This window comes from Capronia epimyces, assembly GCF_000585565.1.
Source record: "Capronia epimyces CBS 606.96 chromosome Unknown aczIQ-supercont1.8, whole genome shotgun sequence".
Classification (NCBI taxonomy): Eukaryota; Fungi; Ascomycota; class Eurotiomycetes; order Chaetothyriales; family Herpotrichiellaceae; genus Capronia; species Capronia epimyces.
Window position 1 is genome coordinate 674,009 of NW_006912911.1, and position 23,179 is coordinate 697,187.

Consider the following 23,179-nt stretch of genomic DNA (forward strand, 5'->3'; position numbering starts at 1 on the left):
AGGGCCCCCCTTCCCCGCACCGCCAAGATCTACATGAGTGCAGTGCAACATTGACGTTGGGCTGTGAGCTTGTTCGCGGAACTAACCCGATCGGGCCCTATCTGCGAACCTGGCACTGCCACGATTGATTGCGAGGCAGGGCAGGGGCAGTGCTATGGTGATGGTGGTGATGGTGATGGTGAAGTAGGAAGAGTCGGTGTATATATTTTGGCCTTTGTCCTTTGTCGCCGTGGATTTGTTTTCCTTTTAGATTGTCAAACTACTAGGTATCTAACCTACGACCTACAAACAGAACATAGGATACGACGATACGTATACAAAACAGCACAGCAGAGCAGAGGACAAACACCACACCACACCATACTACGGAGTACACCACAGCACAGCAGAGCAGAGGACAAACACCACACCCTCCCACACCACACATACCACATCAGATCCTTAACATAAGCCAGTCCAGCCACCTCTCCCCCCTCGACCGAACCACAACTCCGAATATCTGAAATCATCCCGACCTTCCTTCACCATGTATCGTCCAGGACACCAATACGGCGCCTTTGGCATGCCGATGGACTCTCCCCCGATGACCCTCCACCGCCGTCAACGGCCATTGCAAGGCCCGATGATGCTGGATCCGAGCAGCAACGAAGCCGCCATGTATGGATACGGGTACGGCAACGACAACGGCTATGGCTATGGCTATGAATGCCCCTGCGGTCGCCGTCGCTGCCGAAGATCATGTGCTAGGGCCGGCCCTGGCCCGCGACCACGCAGGCAAAGGCGCCCCCGTGGTGGGCCGATCAGTCTGGTGGTCGGTGGTGTGGTTGAGTTGGTCAAGGTCTGCGTGGAGAAGAGCAGGGAAAAGGAAATGAACAAGGACGCGGTCCAGCAGAACGAGAACACTAACACCAACGCCACCCAGCCGCGAACGCGATCCACCAGAAACAGAGACGGTGCACCAATTGCATACAATCAACACGGCGAAACTGAGTCGGAGTCTGAGTCTGACTGGGAAGATGATCAGGCCGACGAGCATGAGCACGAGCTTGGCCGCGCCCATGGCTACACTCGTGATGAGAAGAACCGGAACTACGGCCCCCACTTGGATATTGACGACCAGCCTCCTTCGTACCAGGTCGCGATGGGGCTGAGTCAAAGTCAGAGTCAGGGTCAGAGTTCAAGTCCAACTCAGAGCCAGAGTTCAAGTCAGGCTCGAACTCGACGTCAGCCTAGATCATAGAGAGGACATGGAGGAGTTTTGAAAGCTCTAGTAGCTGTCACCCACAGCACAGCACATACCAGACCAGACCAGACCAGACCAGAACACCTCAGCTCAGCTCGGGCAGTAATTCCGGCCGCCAAATGCCGTGTTGGAAACTTGACGGCAGCAGCGTTGCTTCGGTTGGAGTTTGGATGTGGAGGAGAGGAGAAGAGAAGAGGGGAGAAGAGGTTTGGGATATGGGATATGGGATGGGGTAAGGGATGGGAGATGGTATGGGATATGGTATGGGATATAGTATGGTATGGGATATAGCATACAGCAAATCAATCAGCACTCGCGCTCTGGCTTGATCTTTGGATGATCATGAATGACAATCTATCGAGATCTCCCATTCTATTCTGGTCACCTACTGGTTACTGTAGGTAGGATGAATCGGTCACGACGGCGTTCGGACATGGTCCCCAGTCTATATCGTGATGATCACTCTGTACTCTGTATCCGTACGAACAGCTTTTGAAAAGGATTGGTCCTCTTGTACTTGTACTTATACAAATAGCTTTTGAAAAGGTTTAGTCTTCTTGTACTTGTACTTGTACTTGTACAAACAACGATTCGATTCAATTGATAATGCACCTTGTCTTTTCAAGGCCGCCCGGTCTTGCTGCACGCACAAAACCCGCAAAAGCAAAACTTTTCATTTTCCCCTTAGGCTGGGTTCTTGTTCTTCTTCTATTCATGCTAGGGCTTAGGACTTCCCGTCCTGCCGTACCCCTCTAACTTGGACTCTCCTGCCGTATCCCCCTAACTTGGCCGTATCTCTCCAACTTGGACTCGGGACGTCGTCGCTGACCCCCAAGTATTCGTACTGCCGACTTGGTCCAACACACGTGTGGAAGCTGCCTGGCAGAATCAAACCCTGGTTCTAGATTGGTGACAATGGGTCTTCTTGAAAGCACGTCGCAGATGGCCATGGCAGCTCCGTGTTCCATAACTACTACTCCGTATCGTGATCCCGCCGTTTGTGGCCGATACAGAGTGATTCAAGTTGTTGGCAAGAATGAACCTTGGTCCAATAATCCATGTCAGATGAACGTGAGCTGGCTCGGACGATACGGTTGGATCAATACTGTGCGGTGGTCGAACCCTCATTCCGCTCCACCAGGTCGCCGACTCCCAACCTCTGGCCGACCTTGACCTTGATCATCTTCTCCTTCTTGGCCTCTTCACCATCAGCCTGGGCGGCAGCACCGTCGACCTTGTTGCCCAACGACCCAACCGCATCGCCTTCGTCCTGCTCGTCGTCCTTTTCACTTTCCACCTCGTTCTGCTTGATCTGCAAGCTCTTCAGATCCATTTTCATGGCGTACGCATCCTCGCCGTCGGCGTAGTATTTGCTCTCGACCTTTTCGACCTCGAAGCCTAGCGTGTCTCGATATAGATGCAGGGCGGCGACATTGGACATGCGCACATGCAGGCTCACATATTCGGCATTGAACATCTCTGCCATGGCCCGTTGGCTCATGCGCATCAACTTCTCGGCGATCCCCAGCCGTCGATGTGTCCGCATCACCGACAAGCTCGTGATGTGTCCGTGTGCCACCCCGTCCGTGGGTTCTTCTTCCATCTTAGCAAGCACGTAGCCCACCACTTTCGGGTACGCTCCCGGTTTGCCCCCGCGTCCACGCACCACCGCCACAAATGACAGCTGCGGCCATGTCAGCGCGTGGTACAGATAGTATTTGAGGAAGTAGTTCTCCGGCAGGTTCGTCAGATTGCATTGTTGGATCGACGGGAGGAGAGATATGTGCGACGGGTACGACGACACGGGGATGACGTCGACCATGGTGTTAGAAGCCGAATTGCTCGGGAGGGTCGGTTTCGATGCTGATGCTCGGCTACTATAAGAGGAGTGCTGGTCGGGTCCGGAGGACGGAGTGGTTGGGCTATTCACGGTTCTCGAGGTTGGAACTCGTGGAAAAGGCAGACGGCAAACTGCGGTAGTGCGGAGAGTACGGAGGACTATCGAGTACGGCGTAGTATAGGTAATCAATGTGCTGCTGGTAACGCGGAGTATTGGGACAGGAGTCACATTCTACTACAGAGATATCACAGGGTTATTAGGAGATTCTCACCACCACCACCACCACCACCACCACTCAACATGCTCCAAGTACAAGCGATTCACATCGTTATCATACTCCAAAGCCAATATGGGCCTTGGGAAGGAACCCAGTACGGAGTACTACATATATTCATGTTCTAATGCAATACCTACGCGCATATTAGGTACCTTGGTAGGTCCTAGGTAGGCTTCACCCGACCGGGATCTCATAGTGATTGCCGATATTAGCTGATCGATAATATCATTATCCCGATTCTCTACTGCTCTGGAGTAATCAAAAAGTCTCTAAGAAAATACATCCCCTAGCGCCATTTTTCGTGGTTCTTTCAACTGCTTACTATGGGTCTATGCCGATCTGCCGCTGAGCACATCATTTTCGCTATACTTGTGTATCCCGTACGCAGTACTAGTATAGGTCAGGGCCAGCTGGCCGCTTTATCTGGAACCCGATGCTTCCATCCTGTTTGCCCATCGGATCCTCCGTGGAAGACAAGTCCGATTGCTCTTAATCGGACAAGAGGCTGAAGAGGCTGAAACTTGGCCGTCTTCACGCAAATTAGTAGGTTTAGCTGGGCACGTACTATACTGCGTGCTGTCTGATGAAGAAAGGTACACCATGGTTCATTCCATACAGATCCGCACGAACGCTTCCTCTGGATGGTGCCATCGAGCACACCCCCTGACATTTCCTTCCACTTCGCACAGCTCCCACATGCCCTAATAGGATCCATAGTGGTCTACGCGTACTGTGATCCTCCTATGGAAACCGGAATGTTCACGTACTGTGATCGAACAGTATCGTCCGATTTGTTGTTGATAACTAAGTTCCACCGGAAAGGGGCCCACACGATTAGGCCCGTACTACTACTACTCAGAACTCCATACTGTCGCTGCCGAACTCTGCATTTTCTATCAGAAATCTGGAGCACCCACGCCTACAATCGCCCTGACTGGTGCTCCAATAGAGTCACGCCATCTGAAGTCCCGGAAACGCGATATTCATCTTATGAAACTGATGCTGATTTTCAAGAACAGTAGAGCTATGCTGAAAAATATAAAGCTGGACTTGGCTTTCAATATGTCTCTGCCATCTGGCCAACCACTCGAAAGAAAGCCGTTTAGGAATAGTCAACCGACACTAACGACTGATTCAGTATGTCAGCTAAACCGCCCTTGAATCAAGGTGCCGGGTATGGCGTCGTTGTCGGCTTCGGCGTGGCCTTTGCCCTAGGTAAGTCCCTCACATTTGGCCCTACTCATTCGCCGCTGACATGTTGTAGGCATGGTCTGGGTGACAAGATCGATCAAGAAAGCCTTCAATGAAGACAACAAGTCGACCGAGACGTGAGTTTGCATCGGTCAATCCATCCCCACTCCAACAGAGCATCTCTGACTCCCAACCCAGCTTTATGGTCGCCAATCGAAGTGTCGGAACCGGACTTACCGCTTCGGCTGTCATATCATCGTGGCTCTATAGCACAGCGCTTATTGGCACAACCCTACTGACCTATTCGTATGGACTTGCATTGGGTGTTTGGTGGGGAGCCTCAGCAAGCACCATGGTCTGTCTGATGGCATACCTATCTATTGAAGTAAAGCGCAAGGCACCAAATGCGCACACCATGCTGGAAATCATCAAAACGCGATATGGGACTGGGGCGCATGCTCTCTGGATCTTTCTCTGCCTGTTGAATAACTCCTTCCAGTTTGCCGGGATGACTCTTGGAGCAGCCAACGCGGTGACCAGCTTGACTGGAATGCACATCCTCGCCAGCACGTATCTACTACCTCTGGGGGTGGCAGTCTACACCTATTTCGGGGGGCTCCGTGCTACGTTCCTGACCGACTATGTCCATACGTTCGTCATCATGATCATCCTTGTGTGGCTGACCATCAAAATGATCACGGTTAAGGAGATTGGATCTATCGGGGCACTTTGGGATGCTGTGGTGCAAGCAGGGAAAGATCGTCCTGTGGAAGGTAACTACCATGGATCCTACTTGACCATGAGAAGCCAACAATGTCTCTTTTTTGGTATCTTGCACGTTACGTGAGTATCTAGCTATGATTTCTATTCCGGATGATCACCCACTGACAACCTCAGTGGTAATTTCGGAGCCGTTATTATGGACACTGGTTTTTGGCAAAAGGTATGCAATATAACACAGCAACAATAGATTAGAACGCGCCGCTGACATTCTTGAAGGGCTTCTCCGCAGATGTCGCTTCTGCAGTGCCAGGATATATACTGGGTGGAGTTGCCTCCTTCTCGGTACCATGGACTTTTGGCACGATCGCCGGCTTGTCTGCCATAGCATTGGAAACAACGCATATCTGGCCTACGTATCCTAATGTAAGGTCGATTTCCAGGACAGGGGATTATGTTCATGCTTACACATCATCCAGAGAATGACCGCTGAGGAAGTGTCCAGTGGCGCAGTGTTACCCTACCTTGCTCAGGCTGTGGCAGGCAAAGGAGGAGCAGGGGCATTATTACTCACGGTCTTTATGGTGAGTCGATAACGCAAAGGTCAGAATTTATCAGGCCCTTGAAAACTAATGGTCTTAGTCGAGCACTTCGATTGCTTCAGCCCAACTGATCGCCATGAGTTCCATCATCTCGTTCGACATTTACGGAACGTATGTCAATAAGAAACCCACCAACAAACAACTAATTAGATGGTCCCATATTGGAGTCATCTCCTCGGCCCTTTTTATCTCTACACTCGCCACGGCTTTCCATGAGGGCAACATCAGTTTCTCGTGGTTGCTATACATGTTGGGATTGATCTCGACTCCTGGTATCTTCCCCACTTGCTTCTCCCTTCTTTGGAAGAGGCAGACCAAGGCTGCCGCTATCGCCTCCCCGATCGTTGGAGCAGTCTGTGGATTGTCAGTGTGGTTCGGCACCGCGTATCATTATTACGGAGTGATCAGCATCGATTCGACGGGTGGAACAATGCCATGTCTTTTCGGAATCATCACCTCTGCCTTTGTTCCCCTGCCAGTGAGCATCATAATTTCGTTGGCGAGGCCGCAGGTCTTTGACTTCTCCGTCTTTGGTCGCATTGAACGGGTGAAACCCGAGCATGGCGAGGCATTGCATGATCTCCAAGACGAAGCAAACTACTTCTCACCGGAAAGAGTCAAGTATATGAAGAGAATGAGCCGATGGGCGGCGTTTTGGGCTGCATTCACCCTCACCGGACACGTCTTGCTGTGGCCGCTGCCCATGTACGGTGCGAAGATGTCCTTTTCCAAATCAGTAAGTGAAAGTGAAGCATCCAACACGCTGTTGGGGCGTGCTTCGATCTGATTGACTGGCTGACTGATTGACTGACTGGATTATCTGTAGTTCTTTATCGCCTGGATAGTCATTGCCTTGATCTGGCTTTGGTTTACACTTGTCGTCGCCATCTTCTATCCTCTTTATGATGGAGGTTTGAAGCAAATCTGGATCGTGCTCCAGGGGAAAACGGCCGTCAAGGCTTCGACCGAGATCGACGAAGACTCATTGGGCACCGCACCGCCAGAGGCCGTTGCTGTCGAGCCCAAACACTAAGCTCACCCGCAGCGAGAAACTGTCCTACTATTTACGGCATGGGTCGATGATGGTTCAACAAGACTTCAGAATCAGGTCTGGCTCGCCCTCAATTTGTCCGACGTGATAGACTCTCTCAGTTTTGGGTTTCTCGGGTACTCGACTCCTTGTCTCTGTCACTCCATCAGAACCAACTATCTAGAGATTCACGGATTAGACGTCCTATAAACCAATTGTCCGAAGCACGTTTCACCTCATCATCGTGCTGAGAAACTGGGATGGGAAAGGAAAGAATGCTGAAGACATGGGTGGTAGTATAGCCGTACATAGGCCTTGGTTGAGATCACTTCTTAGTCGTAGTAGACATGTTGGGCGACTCTATCTGGGATCACGAAATGACTCTAACGTTGCTGCGTCTATGCAAGATCGAGCTCTCTCCTAAAAAGCATTGAATGACCTTTGGACCCATTCATGCTATCGACATCTTCATACCTCCATTGGCAGAAATCACACTCCCTGTCGTCCAGCCACTCTCCGGCGCACAAAGCATTCCAACCACTCCTGCTATCTCGTCTGGGAACGCCGGTCGCTTTCCACCCATCCCGTTGAGGACCATGTCGTCATATTCCTTGGGATCTATTCCCGCACGAGCTCGAATCTCATCGTCTCCGCTATAGGTCATCAATGGAGCACTGTCCACATACTTCTGGTTGGTCTTCCAGAACCCTTCTCCGGCCTGACTGTACATATCTCCCCAGACCGGTCCAGGATTGATGGCATTGACCGTACAATTCTCGGCCAGTTCTCGTGCCCAAACTCGAGTCATGGCTTCAAGGGCCGCTTTTGTCCCGGCATATATGGACTGAGATTCACAGCCGATGGATGCGGACACGCTGGATAGATTGACAATCCGACCGGACCGGTCCTTGGGCAGGTAGGGCTGACATGCTTGAACCAACAATAACGGCGCCAGGACGTTGACGTTGTATTGTTTCTGAAATTGCGTCTCTTCTATCGGGCCCAGCTCGGGGTCGTTCAGCAGTTTGTTGCCTGCGATCCCTGCATTGTTGACGATTATGTCTACTTGAAACGCCCCTGTTCGGGGATGCGAGAAGTGGTTCTTGGCTGTTGCTAGGATCAGAGGCGCGCTTCGCGTAGGGTCCGCCAGGTCGGCTTGCACCGAAACGCAGTGAATGTCATGTTCGCTCGACAACTCAGCACACAGTGCGTTGGTCGGTTCCGTCGACGAGTCGGAGGTGTAGACCAGAAGAAGCGAGCATCCTTTGGCGGCCAGGTTGCGCGAGATGGCTGCTCCGATCCCTGGTCAAGTGTTAGAAGGTCGTTGTAGTCTGGTGACAGCCCAGCCTGGAGCCGGGCTAGACGTCAGACGTATGTACGGAGCACTGTACCTCTTGATCCGCCGGTGATGATACCAAGCTTGCCCTCGTGCGGCCGGTAAGCCACGGCTTTGGGCACAGATGTAGAAGAGAACACTCGTTTGGGTCTTCCTGGGAGCGCCATTGTGTGAGCTACAGTATCACAGTAGCAGAACCGGTGAGGGCTGACTGGGGCGTTACCTAGACTTTTATTTATCTTTGATCTGGTCGGTGGAGCGAACGCGGGGAACAAATGCTCAAGTGAGACAGAACGCGTCGAAATATAATTAGAGTTCGGACGTACATGGCCCGCAGTTTGAGGTGACAGTATGTTCAGATTCCTCCGCATCTTTCAGGTACAGAACACCCTGTTCCTCACCAGTCACTGTTTGATTGCACACCGGTCTCCGTCGCCGATATTCTCCCTTTTCTTCTTTCTATCCTTCTCTCCTGTATCAGCGGATGGCCGTTCATGGACTTTCTGAAATCTGCAGTCGCCTCTGCCATTGCCAAATCAAGCTCCTTTCCAGTGACCATCGGGGACAGGATCGATCTCGGAGACTCGATCTGGTCTTTACACAATGCCATCAAGAAGGTATGCCTAGATACCGCTACCTGTCGCAGTGTACGACAGCTTCTGATCAGCTGCACAGGACGACTATAGTCAATGTTGCCTCTTCACCTTCGACATCAGCCTCAACAAGGCCCGGCTACCGTTGGCCAAAAACGCGGCGCGAAAGTTGCGCACCCTGCGACATCCGGGCGTGATTCGGGTCATCGATGTGATTGAGAATGAGACGCACATATACATCATCGTCGAGAAGGTCACACCTCTAAGCTGGCACATCAAACGCAAGAGTCTGAGCGAAGAGACCATAAAATGGGGATTGTACAGCGTTTCTTCCACCTTGAAGTTCATCAACAACGATGCTTCTTCCGTACACGGCGCCGTTCGAGTCTCGTCGGTCTTTACCAGTGAAAGTGGGGAATGGAAGCTTGGGGGCTTTGAACTGTTGAGTTCGATGAACGAAGACGACGCCATCATTTATACGTACGGGAGCTTGTTACCGGATTCTGGCCGATATGCGCCCCCGGAAGTTGCCAACGGCGGCTGGTCCGCCATCAAAAAGAATCCCCTCGGTGCACCCGACGCATACGGGTTGGGGATACTGGTCTTTGAAGCATTTAATGGTACTTTCATGGGCACTGATCAACTAGGACAACCTAGAAGCATACCTGGAAACATGGTCCAGAGCTACCGAAGATTAATCAACGCAAACCCGAAAATCAGATTGAATGCCGGCCAATTTGTCGAGCTCGGAAGGAAGACAGGAGGGTTCTTCGAGACACCTCTAATCCACATCACCGAGGATGCGGATCGTCTGGGGTTGAAGACCGAAGATGAAAGAGACGAGTTCCTAGGGTAGGAAAATCTATGTTTCCTGTAATATGATGCTAACCCGGAGCAGAGAGCTGGATGCCCTGACCGACGACTTCCCGGAAGACTTCTTCAAGATGAAAATCCTACCCGAACTGCTTAAATCCGTCGAGTTTGGTGGTGGAGGACCTAGCGTTTTCGGAGCGATCATGAAGATAGGTTTGAAAATGTCCGACGACGAATTCGAATCTCGACTTGGACCTGTGATTCTGCGGCTTTTTAGTAGCCCTGATCGAGCCATGAGAGTGTGCCTACTGGACAACCTACCGTTGATGGTCGATCGGATCCCCCAAAAAGACGTCAACAACAAGATTTGGCCAGCCATGACTACGGGTTTCATCGATACAGCCCCAATAGTGAGGGAACAGACGGTGAAAGGTGTACTGTCAATAATCTCCAAACTGTCTGATCGAGTGATCAACGGAGAGTTACTGCGATACCTCGCTAAAACCGCCAGTGATGAGCAGCCTGGGATACGAACCAACACGACAATTTGCCTGGGGAAGATTGCCAGGAATCTGGGAGTTGGTTCACGGTCGAAAGTTCTGATTGCAGCATTCTCTAGGTCTCTCAGGGATCCCTTTGTACATGCCCGCAATGCAGCTTTGATGGCCCTCAACGCTACTATTGATGTATTCAGCGACGAAGATTGTGCCACCAAGATCCTTCCGGCGGTTTGTATCAGCCTCATCGACAAGGAGAAGCTGGTTCGCGACCAGGCAAACAAGACTTTGGATAGCTATCTGCAAAGGGTGCGGAAATATGCATCGACCATGTCGGATACTGCGCTTCCACGGGAGACTGCAACCGGCGCTGCTACTGCACCTGCTCCCGCTAGAATGGGAAATCAGAGCGACACAAGCTGGGCTGGTTGGGCAATTTCCTCCTTTACCAACAAAATGGCCGGTGCAAGCGGCGAAATGGCTTCGTCGACAACTGCGAACGGGTCTGCGAATGGGTCTGCGTTGAAACAAACGCAGTCACTCCCCGCCTCTGGGCGCGCAACCCCTACAGTCAATGTCATCCCCGCGAAACCGGTCACTAGCTCTCCAAGGCCCACTGCCTCATACACAGCAAGGAGCTCGACTTCCCAACCGCCTGAACCTGTGGAGACTTTTGAAGATGATGCCATGGATGCCTGGGGGACGATGGATGACGATGGAGACAATTTTTTCGATGCTTCCAGCCAAGCCGCCAAAGCTGCCGGTGCTCCTGCTGTTGCCTTTGATGACGGCGGGGAACCAGATTTTGCAGGCTGGTTGGCTGCACAGTCCAAAGCGAAGGCCCACAAGCAGCTGCCTAAGGGATTGACCAAGTCAAATGCCGCTGGAGAAGGATTGAATATCAGACCATCTGTTCCGGCGAGAAGCATCTCTGCTGGCGCTGGCGTTGGTAATGGCGCGTCCAATGTGAAGAGACCTACCGTTGGAAGTGCCAGGACCGTAACTTCAATGACTGTGAAGAAGGACGTCAAGAAGGAGGTGCCGAAGCCTATCGAGGCAGACATGAACGATGATGACTGGGGAGATGCTTGGGATTGAAGCTTCAGCCTGTTGAAACCTTTTTGCATGCCATCGAAATCTTGGAATTGTGAAGCGATATCAGACAGTTTACTGAAGCGAGGAGTCTGGTGTCATAATGTTTTGCAGTGGAGCCCCTTTTGGTCAACAATACTAATCTGGCGTTCATCTACTCGTGCTTGCCGGATATTGTCAATTATATCTGTGTGTCTCATCTGCATCTCTCCAACAATCGTCAAGATACGTTTGCAAGCTTGATGACGAGCCACTGGTGAAAAGGGGGGTATTTTCTTGCACTGCAACAAACGGAGCTTTGGCGGATGTCACGGCCCTCGGGGCAGAAATAAAGACGATGAACTAGCTGCCTACGGAGGATCTTGTCTGAGATGGCCTCGCTCTTGGGGGCATCAGCCATTACCGTCACCATACTAGGTGCTCCGTACGCCAAATCAAGCGGCAATGCCTGACTTTGTGTGCCAGAATATCCCACGCGAGAAGAGAGTCCTGATCTGCCCTACTAGTGCCGGCATCATTCAGCCAGAAGAGGATAGCGCAACGAGTCACATGGACAGTGAGGCCCTGAGGGCTCAAGCACGCGAGGGAGATGAAAAAGGACTCCAGTTTGATACGGACCACTTGAAAGTCGGCCCAGTTTCCGACCCGAAATCTTGTCCTCTCAGTGAAATTTTGGAGACCGCTCGTCAGAAACTGCAACGTGATAAGGTGCTACAGGAGGCCGCCGTTGCCATGGCCAGACAAGAACTCGAATCAAAGATGTCAGCTTTGGAACGGCAAGATATTACCTACTACCCAGGCTCAGGTTCAGGCTCTGGCTCTGGCCCAGGGCCAATTAAGACACGGCAAAGAAGGCATCGGCGACGATCGAACAAGCACGAACTCGTTCATTCACTCACTGGCAATCCAGTGCATGGAATGTACGGCAATGAACTGCACCAAACGCCCTTTAATCGAGGCTTTTATAAACAGAATTGGCGAATGGGTATGAGGGGTAACCTTCACCCACTGCCGAAGCAGGAACATGTCGGTCCCGCTGGCTGGATACAAGGTCAATGGGGAACCTCTGCGAGTCTGGCACTGGGAGGACATACCCAGGTCCTGAGCGACCGTTTGGGAGTGACGATTCCAGATGGCCAGAGTGTGGTAGGGGAGAACTGGGCACTCCGCGAAATGATCCGAGAGTATGTAGGGCTGAATGGCGACGAGATTAGGTTTCTGCTGGACATGGAGCTGATGACGGCGAAGAGACGCTGGCTTGATTTCACTTGACAATTTCGAACACGAACAGTCTGACAACTGTCGAGTCGAGCTGAAGAAGCACTGAACGTGGCGAGGCAGTTCGACCTCATGGAAGACAGAAAGAGACATGCTGGGGGTTCTGGAAAAGACTCATATTCTGTGTCTGTCCTACATGCAGGCATGGCATCTGCGTAATTTTCTTTCTCTTTGATCCCAGCGCCAGTTCTAACCGTCGTCAAGATTTTCGTTGCAGTGGCTTCGTGTAGTATTGTATCCAGACGTTGCCGACAAAAAGAACTGGAGGATGTGTATTCATTCATTAGATCTTGCCGTCATTGCAGTCCATCGTATCCTCATCTCATCTTCCCCGGTAGTTTATTCCCTCTTTTGCAGCTCATTGTACGGATATCCTCCCATCCTTGACCATCTCTCGCATCACCTCAATGGTCTTCTCGACGGCCATCTTGGCGATATTCCACTCCTTCTCCTTCTTGGCTGCCAGTGCCGCCTCGTCGCCCTCGCACTCCGGATGCAACCATTCAAACGTGTATGTCATGTACAGATCGGTGTCGCCCCGACCGCCCTGGCTGATGACGTTCTGCACCTTGCTCCCGTCGTCCTGGTGGAACTCGACCTTCATGGGCTCGTAGGCAATACATTTCTCTCGGACGCGGCGGTTGCCATCGCGGAAGACAACTTCGCGCACCGTGACGGGGTGGCCGTGCTCGGTTTCCGAGGTCGAGATCACGTCCGTCGAAACGATTGCGCCACCGACGAAGTCTTGCCCCGCGCGGATCTTGCGTTGGAGTCCTTGCCAGATCTGCTCGTATGTCAGGAGGGGGTGGGCGTTGGGTGGGTTGATGGGCGCCGTGTAGGCGATGTTGTTGGCGGGTGTCGGAGCCATTGACGCAGAAATACGGTACGTAGGACGAGGGGTACACTGGTGATCACTGGGAGACAGAGAAAGAGAGATGTTAATTGAAGAGTCTGTGAAAATAAGGTCTGTTTACACGGAAGAGAAGACGCGTTGCACGAGGTATCCTGGGACGAGCAATACTGGTCCTGTCGCTGTCGTTTGTTTTCAAGGCATCGGAGTGGTGGTGAGATGTGAGATGTCAGATTCAAGGACTCCGCTCGTTGTCCCACCACACACACCTCGCTTTATTTTGTCTCTTGACCAACTCTCTTGCATCGACAGAACAATGTTGGGGATGGAGTGCTCGACTACACATACGGATACACATTCTCAACGCTACAGATACACATCTTCAACCACCCCGATTGACGGAGGGGACCGTGTTAGAGAGATGTCCCATCCCCTGTCTCGTATGTCAGCAACGAGTCTGACTCACCCCACTGGCGTCGAGAAAATACGCCCTGACCAATCATCGACGATATGACATAGGCTGAACCCGCCTGGGAATGGGAACTCATTCGTGTTCGACTCAAGGGTTATATCCACGAGCTGTGACTCTGAGGCCTGAGGCCTGGCAAGAGAGTACTTACTAGATTGCAAGATTGTTGCAGCCCTACGACTCCAAGACGCAAGACCCCATCACAACACTACCTGGATCTGTCGCAGAGAGCAGAGCAGATTGCGACCTCTCCCCACACCTCACAACTTGCTACAATGAGCGCAATGACACAGACCTTATTGATGGAAGACTCCCCCCAGTCCTCCGTGCCAGAGAAGCCAAAACGAACTCGCAAGACTCATAACAAGGTCAGGTCAGGATGCTTGACTTGCAAGTAGGTTCCCATCTCCGTACCGCGCCGTATGCTCGCGGGCTCTTCGACCGATGTCTGACGAGGCGCAAATAGAATCCGAAGAAAGAAATGCGATGAAGAAAAGCCCTTCTGCCGTCGATGTACCAGCACCGGCCGTAAATGCGATGGCTACCCTACGCCGTCCCCGACGAATTCTTCAGAAAAGTCGCCACCTACCGCAGCCGAACCCGCCTCCAAACGTCTCAAGACCACTCCCGATGGGCAATTTATCGTTCGTGCAGTCACCGAGCCAAGTCTGAGTGCAGATGTGGACCAGGAACTTGCCGCTCTCATCAGACCGCCCTCGAATGTCATGTTCCAAACAGACAACGACTTCTTTTGCTTCGACTTCTTCCGAACCCGCACAGGCCCTGAGTTTGCAGCTTACTTTGACAGCTCCATCTGGCGTTCCTGTCTCGTTCGGGCCTGTTTTCGGCATCCTACCGTCATGGCCGCCGCGGCAGCCGTTGGTGCTGTTCACCGAAGATTCGAGCTGGGCATCTCTCGAGAAGCGTTCGAGTACTGTGACCTCTCGAATGAAATGTATCAGGGCGCACTGAAACGACTGTCGGACGATTTGGCCGCTGGAAACCCCAATGCCGCCGAAATCAACATGCTTACCATGAAGCTGTTCAGCGTGTTCGAGACGTTCCAAGGGAACGAGGACCTCGCACAAATGCACCTGGTGGCAGGGCTCAAGGCACTGCTGAAGCGAAACATGCGTACTACCTACAGGGACACGCAGTACCGGTCGGTGGACATATCCTACGACAGCCTCCGGCGACTGTTCCTGAAGCTGGAACTCGAATCGGTGCGGTCCTTTCATGGTCCGGCCAAGATCCTCAGCGAGCCTGAAGAAGCCGTGCCTCTTGCAGTTTCGGACCCGTCGCTCCCAGATGGTATCTTTTTCCTGCCCGACCCCGATCCATATCCGATTCCGCACGCGTTTACATCCCTCACACAAGCACGCGATGTGCTCTTCACCGAAGCCACGTGGATCTGGCACACCTGGGGACTCCTGGAACAGGGCATTTTGTCCGGGAGTGGCTTCAGTCGCCACCAGGTCCACATCTCGCGGCTGTTGCAGTGGTCAATGGCGTATGCCGAATACTGCAAGCACGAGACGGCGCAACGCCAACCGCACGACCAACCAGCGGCGCAGCTGCTGCGAGTGTACCGCGAGACGGCGTACCTGATCCTTCTGACGCAGATGGCCTTCCACTCGCCCGAGACGGGCGCGGTGATCATTCCTCTTTGCGACCCTCCCGAGCTATGCAGCTGCCATCGATCGTGCCGGACGTACGCGGAGCGCAAGGAAGCACTCAACGCGCATTTCGCCCGGCTCCTGGTGCTGAGCGAGAGCGTGCTCAACCGCGGCTCCTTGTTCGCCTACAACGAGCACTCGCTCAGCATGGACAGCGGCATCGGCCCGCCCCTGTACCTGGGCGCGCCGCAGCAGCCGCATTGTCGGTCCACGAAAGTGCGGCACCAAGTGACGTCGCTGTTGGACGCGAGCGAGATCCAGACCCGTGTCTGGGACACGCTGGGCGTGTACTCGATCGCCGAGAAGATGTCGGCTATCGAAGAGCACGCTGTCGTGCAGTGCGGCGCCGTGTCGGCCGACCTGGAGCCCAAGTGGGTGGACGTGACGTTTTTCTTGGACGAGAGACGTCTGCTGCTGCGCTATTGCACCCCGGATCGAGAGGGCCGCGGTGGAAAGATCAGAGGGACGGGGCTCGTTCCTTCCGACTACGGCAGCAGCGGGACGGGGGGGTTGATTTGGACGCAGGAATGGGCGTCTTTTTGATGGCGACAGCAACAGCACACCGATACCCATCCATGTCGTTTGTTCTGTTCGGGTGATTTGACTGTGGTTCTGGTTCTGGTTCGATTTCTGTTCTGCCGATGGTGACGGTGACGGTGTTTCTTTCCCATTCCTATATCTAGGGCTACCTAGGTATGTAAGTGTCTCAAGCAAGCACTGGGCAGTTGTATCACTCCTTGTTCAATCGTGCAGAGCGACGACGAGGGGTGTATTATTATTATTAATTCCTTTTAACGTCCAGTAATCACCCTTCGCGGGCCTATGAAGACGGTTCTCTCTTCCCTATCCCTCCTTGCTTACTCCCGCTCTTGTTCGCTCTCTCCCTCCCTCTCCATCTCTTCCTCTTCGTCCCTTGTTGCTATCTCTCCTTCGTCGCCCTCCTCCCCCACCTCTCTGTAGTTCCTGTACTGTGCCAGCAGGTCTGTGGCCAGGACTAGGCGGGCCGCCTCAAGGCACCCTTGTCTTGTGCTGAGTATCGCGGCTAGGGAGTCCCCAGTGTTGTTCCTAATGACTCTTGCTCGTAGCTCGTTCCACCGCCGGCATTTCAGTATAACGTGTTCCACCGTCATCTCCTCTCCGCTCTCACACTGTAAACAGAGAGGGCTGTCGACCCCGGGCACTCTTCTCTTGTAGAGGAAAGCATTGAAGCCGATTTGTCCTGTCCTGAGTTGGACGATCAGCGCTGACAGGTGTTTCCGTAGTCCACGATGGACTTTGCATGTTTTCTTGTTCAGCTTTGGTTGGAGTGATCGACTGTGGGCACCTTTTGCTCCTTTCTCCCATCTTTCATCCCATTTTCGATACATTTCCTTCATCAGACTTTTCTTGGCCGACCGGGAGTCTTTCTGGTCACCCTCTAGACTCAGCACCACGTTAATTTCCCTGGCCTTACTCTCTACCCACTTCTTCAGGGTTTGAAAGGGACTATTTGGCTGTGGAGTCCTTCCTCTTCTTCTACCGGCTCGAAGAATTACTGCGGTCCTTCCTTCGATGCTTTGTAGCGTCTTTGATTTTATCGCCCTGGCTGTCGCTAGGTAGGTGAGTGTATCGGTGTGTAGGTCTAACGGTTCGACGCCGAGCTCTGCCTCTAGAGCCTCTGTTGCTGTGGCCCTATATGCCCCGGCGACCACTCTCAAGAATTTTCCTTGAAGGTCCTGGAGCTTTCGGGCGACGCCCTTCCTTCCCTTGAAGAGGTGACTTGGCTCGTTCCATAGGAGAGCCCCATATGTCAATGCTGGTCGAATCGCCCGGAGGTATACTTGTTTCGACGAGGGGTGTAAGTCTTGCAAGTCTTGCAAGTCTACAATTGAATGGCTATATAAGTCTTGTAAGTCTACAATCAGATGGGCCGTGGAAGTACGAGACGACAAGGGAAGTGTCCGATTTTTCATCAATATTATGTATGTATGTATATATAATGTTGGAATTCCATGTCAGATTGTTCACGGATCTGGATATCCCATGTCTGGGTCAGGGTCAATGCCGTGTGCCATCTGAGACGATATAAGTCTGGCGATAGCGGTATATTAGCCAACCCGGTAGTCTAGTCTGGCCCTCGGCCGAATGTGTTCGCCGAAACAAAATGATATCGTCGTCTCGTCTTAGCGATTCTATAGACAGCACATCTGTCCAAGTATGTATAAGGTATTTATAAATCCTCATCCAGAGCTACAGCAAATGATACCGCTGCAGCGTCGAGTTCAGCCTCCGAATTCGGAATTCTGGAAAAACGCCCAAACACATGCCATGCCACCCACATGCACCAGAACCGAATTCTGGTAAAACGCCCAAACACATCACACGCCACCCTTAATTAACTGCTCCGATGGGTGCGTCGAAATCCAGGCAATCTAGCCGGAGACAATGTGGTCTTGGTCTTTTCCTCACGATCCCGACCTAGCCCGTCATGCTCAGGCTCAAGCTCGGCCTTTTCCTTGTTCCTCCTCATGGCCTTCCGGCGGCCGGTGCAACAGCAGACACCGCAACAGGTGCCGATCTGCATTAGGAAGCCAATAAGATCCATGCCGGTGGCGATCCACATGAAGGCCAACATGGGTTTGCCCAGACGGGCTTGGATGTTGAGGTCTGCGGCGCCGGAGAACTTGTCGTGGAAGATGATGAACATGATGGTGGCGATCAGGGCGCCCGCGGCGGTGAACAGCAGGGCGACAAAGGCGAGGACGGCGATGGGCAATTGGCGGAGGAAAACGCGTCTGGTGCGATGCTCCCATCGCGGGTGTTTGGAAAAGCCGAGCGGGGCGAGAAAGACACAGAGAAAGGTCAGGACGGTGCCGACCAGGAAGCACGCGAACATCCACGTGCTGGCCAGGCGGACCAGGTGCAGCACGTCGATGATTTCGCTGGGCAGCGTGATGGACGCGCCCGCCAGCAGTTCGTGCAGGATGATCTCGACCGGATTGAACCAGTACAGCGTCTCGGTGGGCGAGCAGTACGTGATGCCTTGGCCGTTGTAGCCCTCGCAGAAGTTCCACAGCCCGACCTGGTAGAAGTCGTGCAGCCCGATGCTCTGGGCGATCGAGTTGATGAAGATGGCGTTGGGCACTGACGCTGGGATGATGTTGGCCATCTCGATCTTGAGGAAGTACGTGTCGCGGATCACGGCGTCGTTGTTGATGTTCCCAATCTCCACTAGGATCAAGAACACCAGCCCGATCAGGTAGATGCAGACGGTGAAGATGCGGAGGCCGGTCGGACGAGAGTCAGGCGTCGACGGGGTGACCGTCGTCGTCGTGCGAGACCGTGAGAAGAGGCCCATGTTGACGAACCGCTCGCTGGCTGGCCGAATGATTCAACGAGAGGATGAGCCCGACATCGACATCCCACAATGCTGTAGGTACTAGTTTCTTACTCTCCGCTCCTCTGTGTAGGTAATCGGTAAGGAGCAGAGGGAAACTAGATGCTCAGGGGATGGATTTGATGTTGGATGGGCCAGGTACTGACTGTACTGCAGTTGTAGCAATGATTTTTTCAGGTGTCCAAGTCATTGATTGCCAGCTGTTGTACGGACAGTATCCGTACAGTGCCAGTGTGGCTGAGGCTTGGGCTGACCGATTACATCAACGACTCGCCGTGCACGGCTTAGGCTCAGGCTCAGGCTTAGGCGGCTTCCCGAGACTCAACTAGAACCCTGGGCGAGGTGCTAAGTGGCGCACTGGCCCAGAAATGCCTAAATGATGCCCCCTGTAAGCACCTTAGGTTCCGCTAGCGACCAGGATCGGCCGCCTATTTTACATGTGTACGATACATACTACGCCAGCCGAGCGGCTTGTGGGTTGCTCAGGCCTTTTTCGGCGCCTAAAGGCCCAACATCTCATCGGATCGACCCTGACTATCCGTACAGCACCCCCTGTCTACTCTACCGCGCCTCAACCGAATGCCTTGGCCCCTTGGCCCGGCTAAGACTAATGGGAAATCTTCTTGCCAGCATCGAAGTACTGTAGCATACTATACATAACAGGATCATGGTCAATGCGGACAAGGTGAGCGCCTCCCGGAGCTGGAGTATGCCAGAACAGAGGTACACAGACATCTAACAGCACCACTATGCCTGGCACGCTGGAGCTGTGGTCACAGGTCTCAGGCAACATCTAAACAGTATACGGAGTATGATACTCGGTACGTCATTATTATCGCCGCTTGGTGCTCCGGTGGCACTGGTGGGTACCTAACCTCAGACACTGGGTGCCTACCCGGTACTACGAGTACCTAATACCTAGCACCTAATACCTACAGGTGCCTAGCAGTCCTCCGTGGTCTCCGTGGGCTCCGTAGGCTAAGACTCCGTAGGCCCCTAAGCCCAAGGCTCGTAGGCTGTGCTGGCACCCCTGGATGGAGTATCCGTACAGTAATGTGGAATTATTCACTGAGACAGATCTTTTCATTGACGTCGTTCTCACGTGCATCTGTGGTGTCTGCATCTTTCCACCCTGCCGTCCATCTTCATCATTATCTTCATTTGATCTCATCGCCGTCTAGATCAGCTTCACGTGTGGTGTGCAGTCCCCATGTTTATACCGCAGTGCTTCTTGGATATACCCTTATAATCATCTTTCCTTCGGACTGGCCTGTCGCAGGTCTGGAGGCTGTGGTGACCCGGCCACTCATCCATAGGCCACCACCACCGTTAATATCACTACCCCATCAACACCACCACCACCACCACCATGCATATAATACGCCTCCTCCTCGCGGCCAGCCTCGTCTTCTACGCCTCTGCCCAAACCACCGACTCTTCACAGACCGACTCAGCCAGCGCCAGCGCCACTGCCACTGCTGCCGACTACGCCACTAGCGGGATCAGCTATGCCGACGACAGCAGCACCATCACTCTCTCCAACTCTGCCACCATATCCGACATCTCCTCTGCCATGGCTACAGCAAATGCTACCGCTGCAGCCTCGAGTTCAGCCTCAGGAAACGGCACAAGATCGAGTTCCAGTCCAACCCAGACCCTCCTCGTCGGGACTGCCCAGACGACCACAACGCTGAACGGGACCGTAACCGGGACTGCGACGAGGAATACCACCGCTTCCAGCACCACCACCTCTATCCAACCCACCAACACCGTGCCTTGCAATGGCCACCCTGATTTCTGTCAACGGAAATTCAGCAACATCACCTACGTCGCCGCCCACAACAGCCCCTTCGTCCGCCAAGGAAACCTCGCCGCCAACCAGCAGCTCGACGTCGAGAGCCAACTCAACGACGGTATCCGAATGTGTAAGGCTGCCAGGCAACTCTTCTCGCCCAAGCCCTCCATTTGACTTTGACTGGCCACGTGTTCTGATTCTGACTTGTGTATAGTACAATTCCAAACCCATCTGGTTAATGGCACCATGTACCTCTGCCACACGTCTTGCGAGCTCCTCAACGCCGGCACGTTGGAAGACTACCTTAGCACCGTGACCAAGTGGTTGCGTGCCCATCCGTACGACGTGGTCACGGTGTTGATGGGCAACGACGATGTCGTCGATCCGCACAATTACACCAGCCCGGTCATCGCATCAGGCCTGATTGACTTTGTCTACACCCCGCCCACAGTGCCCATGCCACTGGACTCGTGGCCCACCCTGGCCGAAATGATCTTTGGCAACCACCGCGCCGTCGTCATGCTCGACTACCAAGCCAACCAGACCGCCATTCCGTGGCTGCTCGATGAATTCTCCCAGATGTGGGAGACGCCGTTTTCCCCCACCGATCGAGCCTTTCCCTGCACGGCCGACCGCCCGCCCGACCGTCCGCGAGAGAACCGCCTCGATCGCATGTACATGGCCAACCACAATCTCAACCTCCAAGTTGATCTGGCGGGCATTAGTCTGCTGGTGCCGTTCTTCCCGTTGTTGAACGAGACCAATGCCATTACAGGCTACGGCTCCGCGGGCGTCGCCGTGTCGAACTGTACGGAGATGTGGACTCGCCCGCCGAATTTCTTGTTGGTCGATTACTACAACATCGGCAGCTTCAATGGGAGTATTTTCCAGGTCGCCGCCGACGCCAATAATGTCACCTATAACCGTGACTCGTGCTGCGGGACGGCAGGGACACAGAGTGCGGCTGCCACCAACAGACTGAGACTGAGTGGGGGAATAGATACAAAGATGGTGTTTGGTCTCATTGTTGGTTTGGTTTGGTTTCTTGTCTAGCTACACTCACCTAAACAGTGGTTCAAGATGCTATAGCCTGTGCCTATCAGTTGTTCGGGCTACTCACCTAGACAGTGGTTCAAGATGCTATAGCCTGTGCCTATCAGTTGTTTGAGCTACTCACCTAGACAGTGGTTCAAAGATACGCAAGATACGATGGACTTGGCAACGGCGAGGCGAGGCGAGTTGTTGGACCGGATTGTGCTGGACTGGAATGCTAATGCTAATGCTCTGCTCTGCAGTGCAGTGCGGTGCGCTACACGCACCTCTCCTACCGAATATGTGGCATGGGCGAGTTCTTGGACTTGGATCTGATATGGATCTGATATCTGCCCAGAGCTCGTGCAGCGCAACGTTCACTCATGGTCAGAGACTTTACTGGCATTAGTGGCAGGATAGAGGGGATTCGATTCGATTCGAACTGATTCTGGGTTGGCATGTGGTTACGTACTATGATGGTGTTGATGTTGATGTTGTTTTTAGCATTGAGACGGATTTCCATTCGCATCCGCCTCAGCGCCCGGCGTCAGTTGATCTGGTCTGGTCTTTTCTCAGGGACCAGACGTGGCTAGGATGGTTCATGATATGATAGGATATAGTATATTATAGTATAGGATAATACGATAGATTCAGGTCTAGGTTCACAGTACCTATGCATATTGTATACTACATATACTGTATATATACGAGCGAATCAGGATAATGATAATGATATTGATAACTTATATATATATATATACAGTATACTCCGTACTCGAGAATATTAATATTATTTGACCAGAGGAGGCGGAGGCGGAGGCGTGTGGCTCGCCCATCACAGAGTTGGAGGTTTGCGCTCATCTAACATAGATTCTCAATCACAAACTCTCAATCAGACTCTCAATCAGACTCTCAATCAGACTCTCAATCATAGACTCTCAATCATAGATTCTTGATCATAGATTCTCAATCATAGACTCTTAATCATAGATTCTCGATCATAGACTCTCAATCATACTCTCTCAATCACAAACTCTCGATCGCAGACTCTCAACCACAAACTCTCGATCGCAGACTCTCAACCACAAACTCTCGATCGCAGACTCTCAACCACAAACTCTCGATCGCAGACTCTCAACCACAGAAGATGGTGTTGTTGTAATCGGCGAGATAGTAGTAGTAGTGGTGATGTTGGTAGTGGTAGTGTTGGTGGTGGTGATGTTGGCGGTGGTACTTGTTCTTGTCGTCGTCACCACTACGACTGCCCTCGTCGTAGGCGTCGGTGTTGGTATGGGTGTGGGTGTTAGTACAGCAGACTCTTCATCAGACACAGACACAGAACCAGAATCAGAATCAGAATCGGAGAGTTGACTTGAAGAACGCGAGTAAAGAAGAACGCGAGTAAAGAAGAACGCGAGTAAAGAAGAACGCGAGTAAAGAAGAACGCGAGTAAAGAAGAACGCGAGTAA

General features: G+C 52.7%; 9 protein-coding genes across 9 annotated transcripts; 5 read left to right on the plus strand and 4 right to left on the minus strand.

Annotated features, from left to right (window-relative positions):
* Window positions 1-2,342: 2,342 nt before the first annotated feature.
* Window positions 2,343-3,065, minus strand: A1O3_08652 (acetyltransferase; the record flags this gene model as incomplete). The annotated part of the gene is made up of 1 exon (XM_007738749.1): window positions 2,343-3,065. One exon carries the CDS (start codon window positions 3,063-3,065, stop codon window positions 2,343-2,345), a length of 723 nt encoding a protein of 240 aa, XP_007736939.1.
* Window positions 3,066-4,499: 1,434 nt separating this feature from the next.
* Window positions 4,500-6,906, plus strand: A1O3_08653 (uncharacterized protein; the record flags this gene model as incomplete). Its single annotated transcript, XM_007738750.1, has 8 exons — window positions 4,500-4,575; window positions 4,625-4,688; window positions 4,750-5,394; window positions 5,449-5,494; window positions 5,551-5,697; window positions 5,751-5,855; window positions 5,914-6,609; window positions 6,700-6,906. 8 exons carry the CDS (start codon window positions 4,500-4,502, stop codon window positions 6,904-6,906), a joined length of 1,986 nt encoding a protein of 661 aa, XP_007736940.1.
* Window positions 6,907-7,354: 448 nt separating this feature from the next.
* A1O3_08654 (3-oxoacyl-[acyl-carrier protein] reductase) lies at window positions 7,355-8,406 on the minus strand (the record flags this gene model as incomplete). The annotated part of the gene is made up of 2 exons (XM_007738751.1): window positions 7,355-8,205; window positions 8,295-8,406. The coding sequence occupies 2 exons, from the start codon at window positions 8,404-8,406 to the stop codon at window positions 7,355-7,357; spliced, it is 963 nt and encodes a 320-aa protein (XP_007736941.1).
* Window positions 8,407-8,733: 327 nt separating this feature from the next.
* On the plus strand, window positions 8,734-11,240 carry A1O3_08655 (SCY1 protein kinase; the record flags this gene model as incomplete). The annotated part of the gene is made up of 3 exons (XM_007738752.1): window positions 8,734-8,856; window positions 8,915-9,684; window positions 9,731-11,240. The coding sequence occupies 3 exons, from the start codon at window positions 8,734-8,736 to the stop codon at window positions 11,238-11,240; spliced, it is 2,403 nt and encodes an 800-aa protein (XP_007736942.1).
* Window positions 11,241-11,678: 438 nt separating this feature from the next.
* On the plus strand, window positions 11,679-12,506 carry A1O3_08656 (uncharacterized protein; the record flags this gene model as incomplete). The annotated part of the gene is made up of 1 exon (XM_007738753.1): window positions 11,679-12,506. One exon carries the CDS (start codon window positions 11,679-11,681, stop codon window positions 12,504-12,506), a length of 828 nt encoding a protein of 275 aa, XP_007736943.1.
* A 364-nt stretch (window positions 12,507-12,870) lies between these two features.
* Window positions 12,871-13,380, minus strand: A1O3_08657 (uncharacterized protein; the record flags this gene model as incomplete). Its single annotated transcript, XM_007738754.1, has 1 exon — window positions 12,871-13,380. The coding sequence occupies one exon, from the start codon at window positions 13,378-13,380 to the stop codon at window positions 12,871-12,873; it is 510 nt and encodes a 169-aa protein (XP_007736944.1).
* Window positions 13,381-14,106: 726 nt separating this feature from the next.
* A1O3_08658 (uncharacterized protein) lies at window positions 14,107-16,050 on the plus strand (the record flags this gene model as incomplete). The annotated part of the gene is made up of 2 exons (XM_007738755.1): window positions 14,107-14,225; window positions 14,298-16,050. The coding sequence occupies 2 exons, from the start codon at window positions 14,107-14,109 to the stop codon at window positions 16,048-16,050; spliced, it is 1,872 nt and encodes a 623-aa protein (XP_007736945.1).
* Window positions 16,051-17,881: 1,831 nt separating this feature from the next.
* A1O3_08659 (uncharacterized protein) lies at window positions 17,882-18,844 on the minus strand (the record flags this gene model as incomplete). The annotated part of the gene is made up of 1 exon (XM_007738756.1): window positions 17,882-18,844. The coding sequence occupies one exon, from the start codon at window positions 18,842-18,844 to the stop codon at window positions 17,882-17,884; it is 963 nt and encodes a 320-aa protein (XP_007736946.1).
* A 1,408-nt stretch (window positions 18,845-20,252) lies between these two features.
* Window positions 20,253-21,731, plus strand: A1O3_08660 (uncharacterized protein; the record flags this gene model as incomplete). The annotated part of the gene is made up of 2 exons (XM_007738757.1): window positions 20,253-20,808; window positions 20,893-21,731. 2 exons carry the CDS (start codon window positions 20,253-20,255, stop codon window positions 21,729-21,731), a joined length of 1,395 nt encoding a protein of 464 aa, XP_007736947.1.
* Between the last annotated feature and the right edge of the window lie 1,448 nt (window positions 21,732-23,179).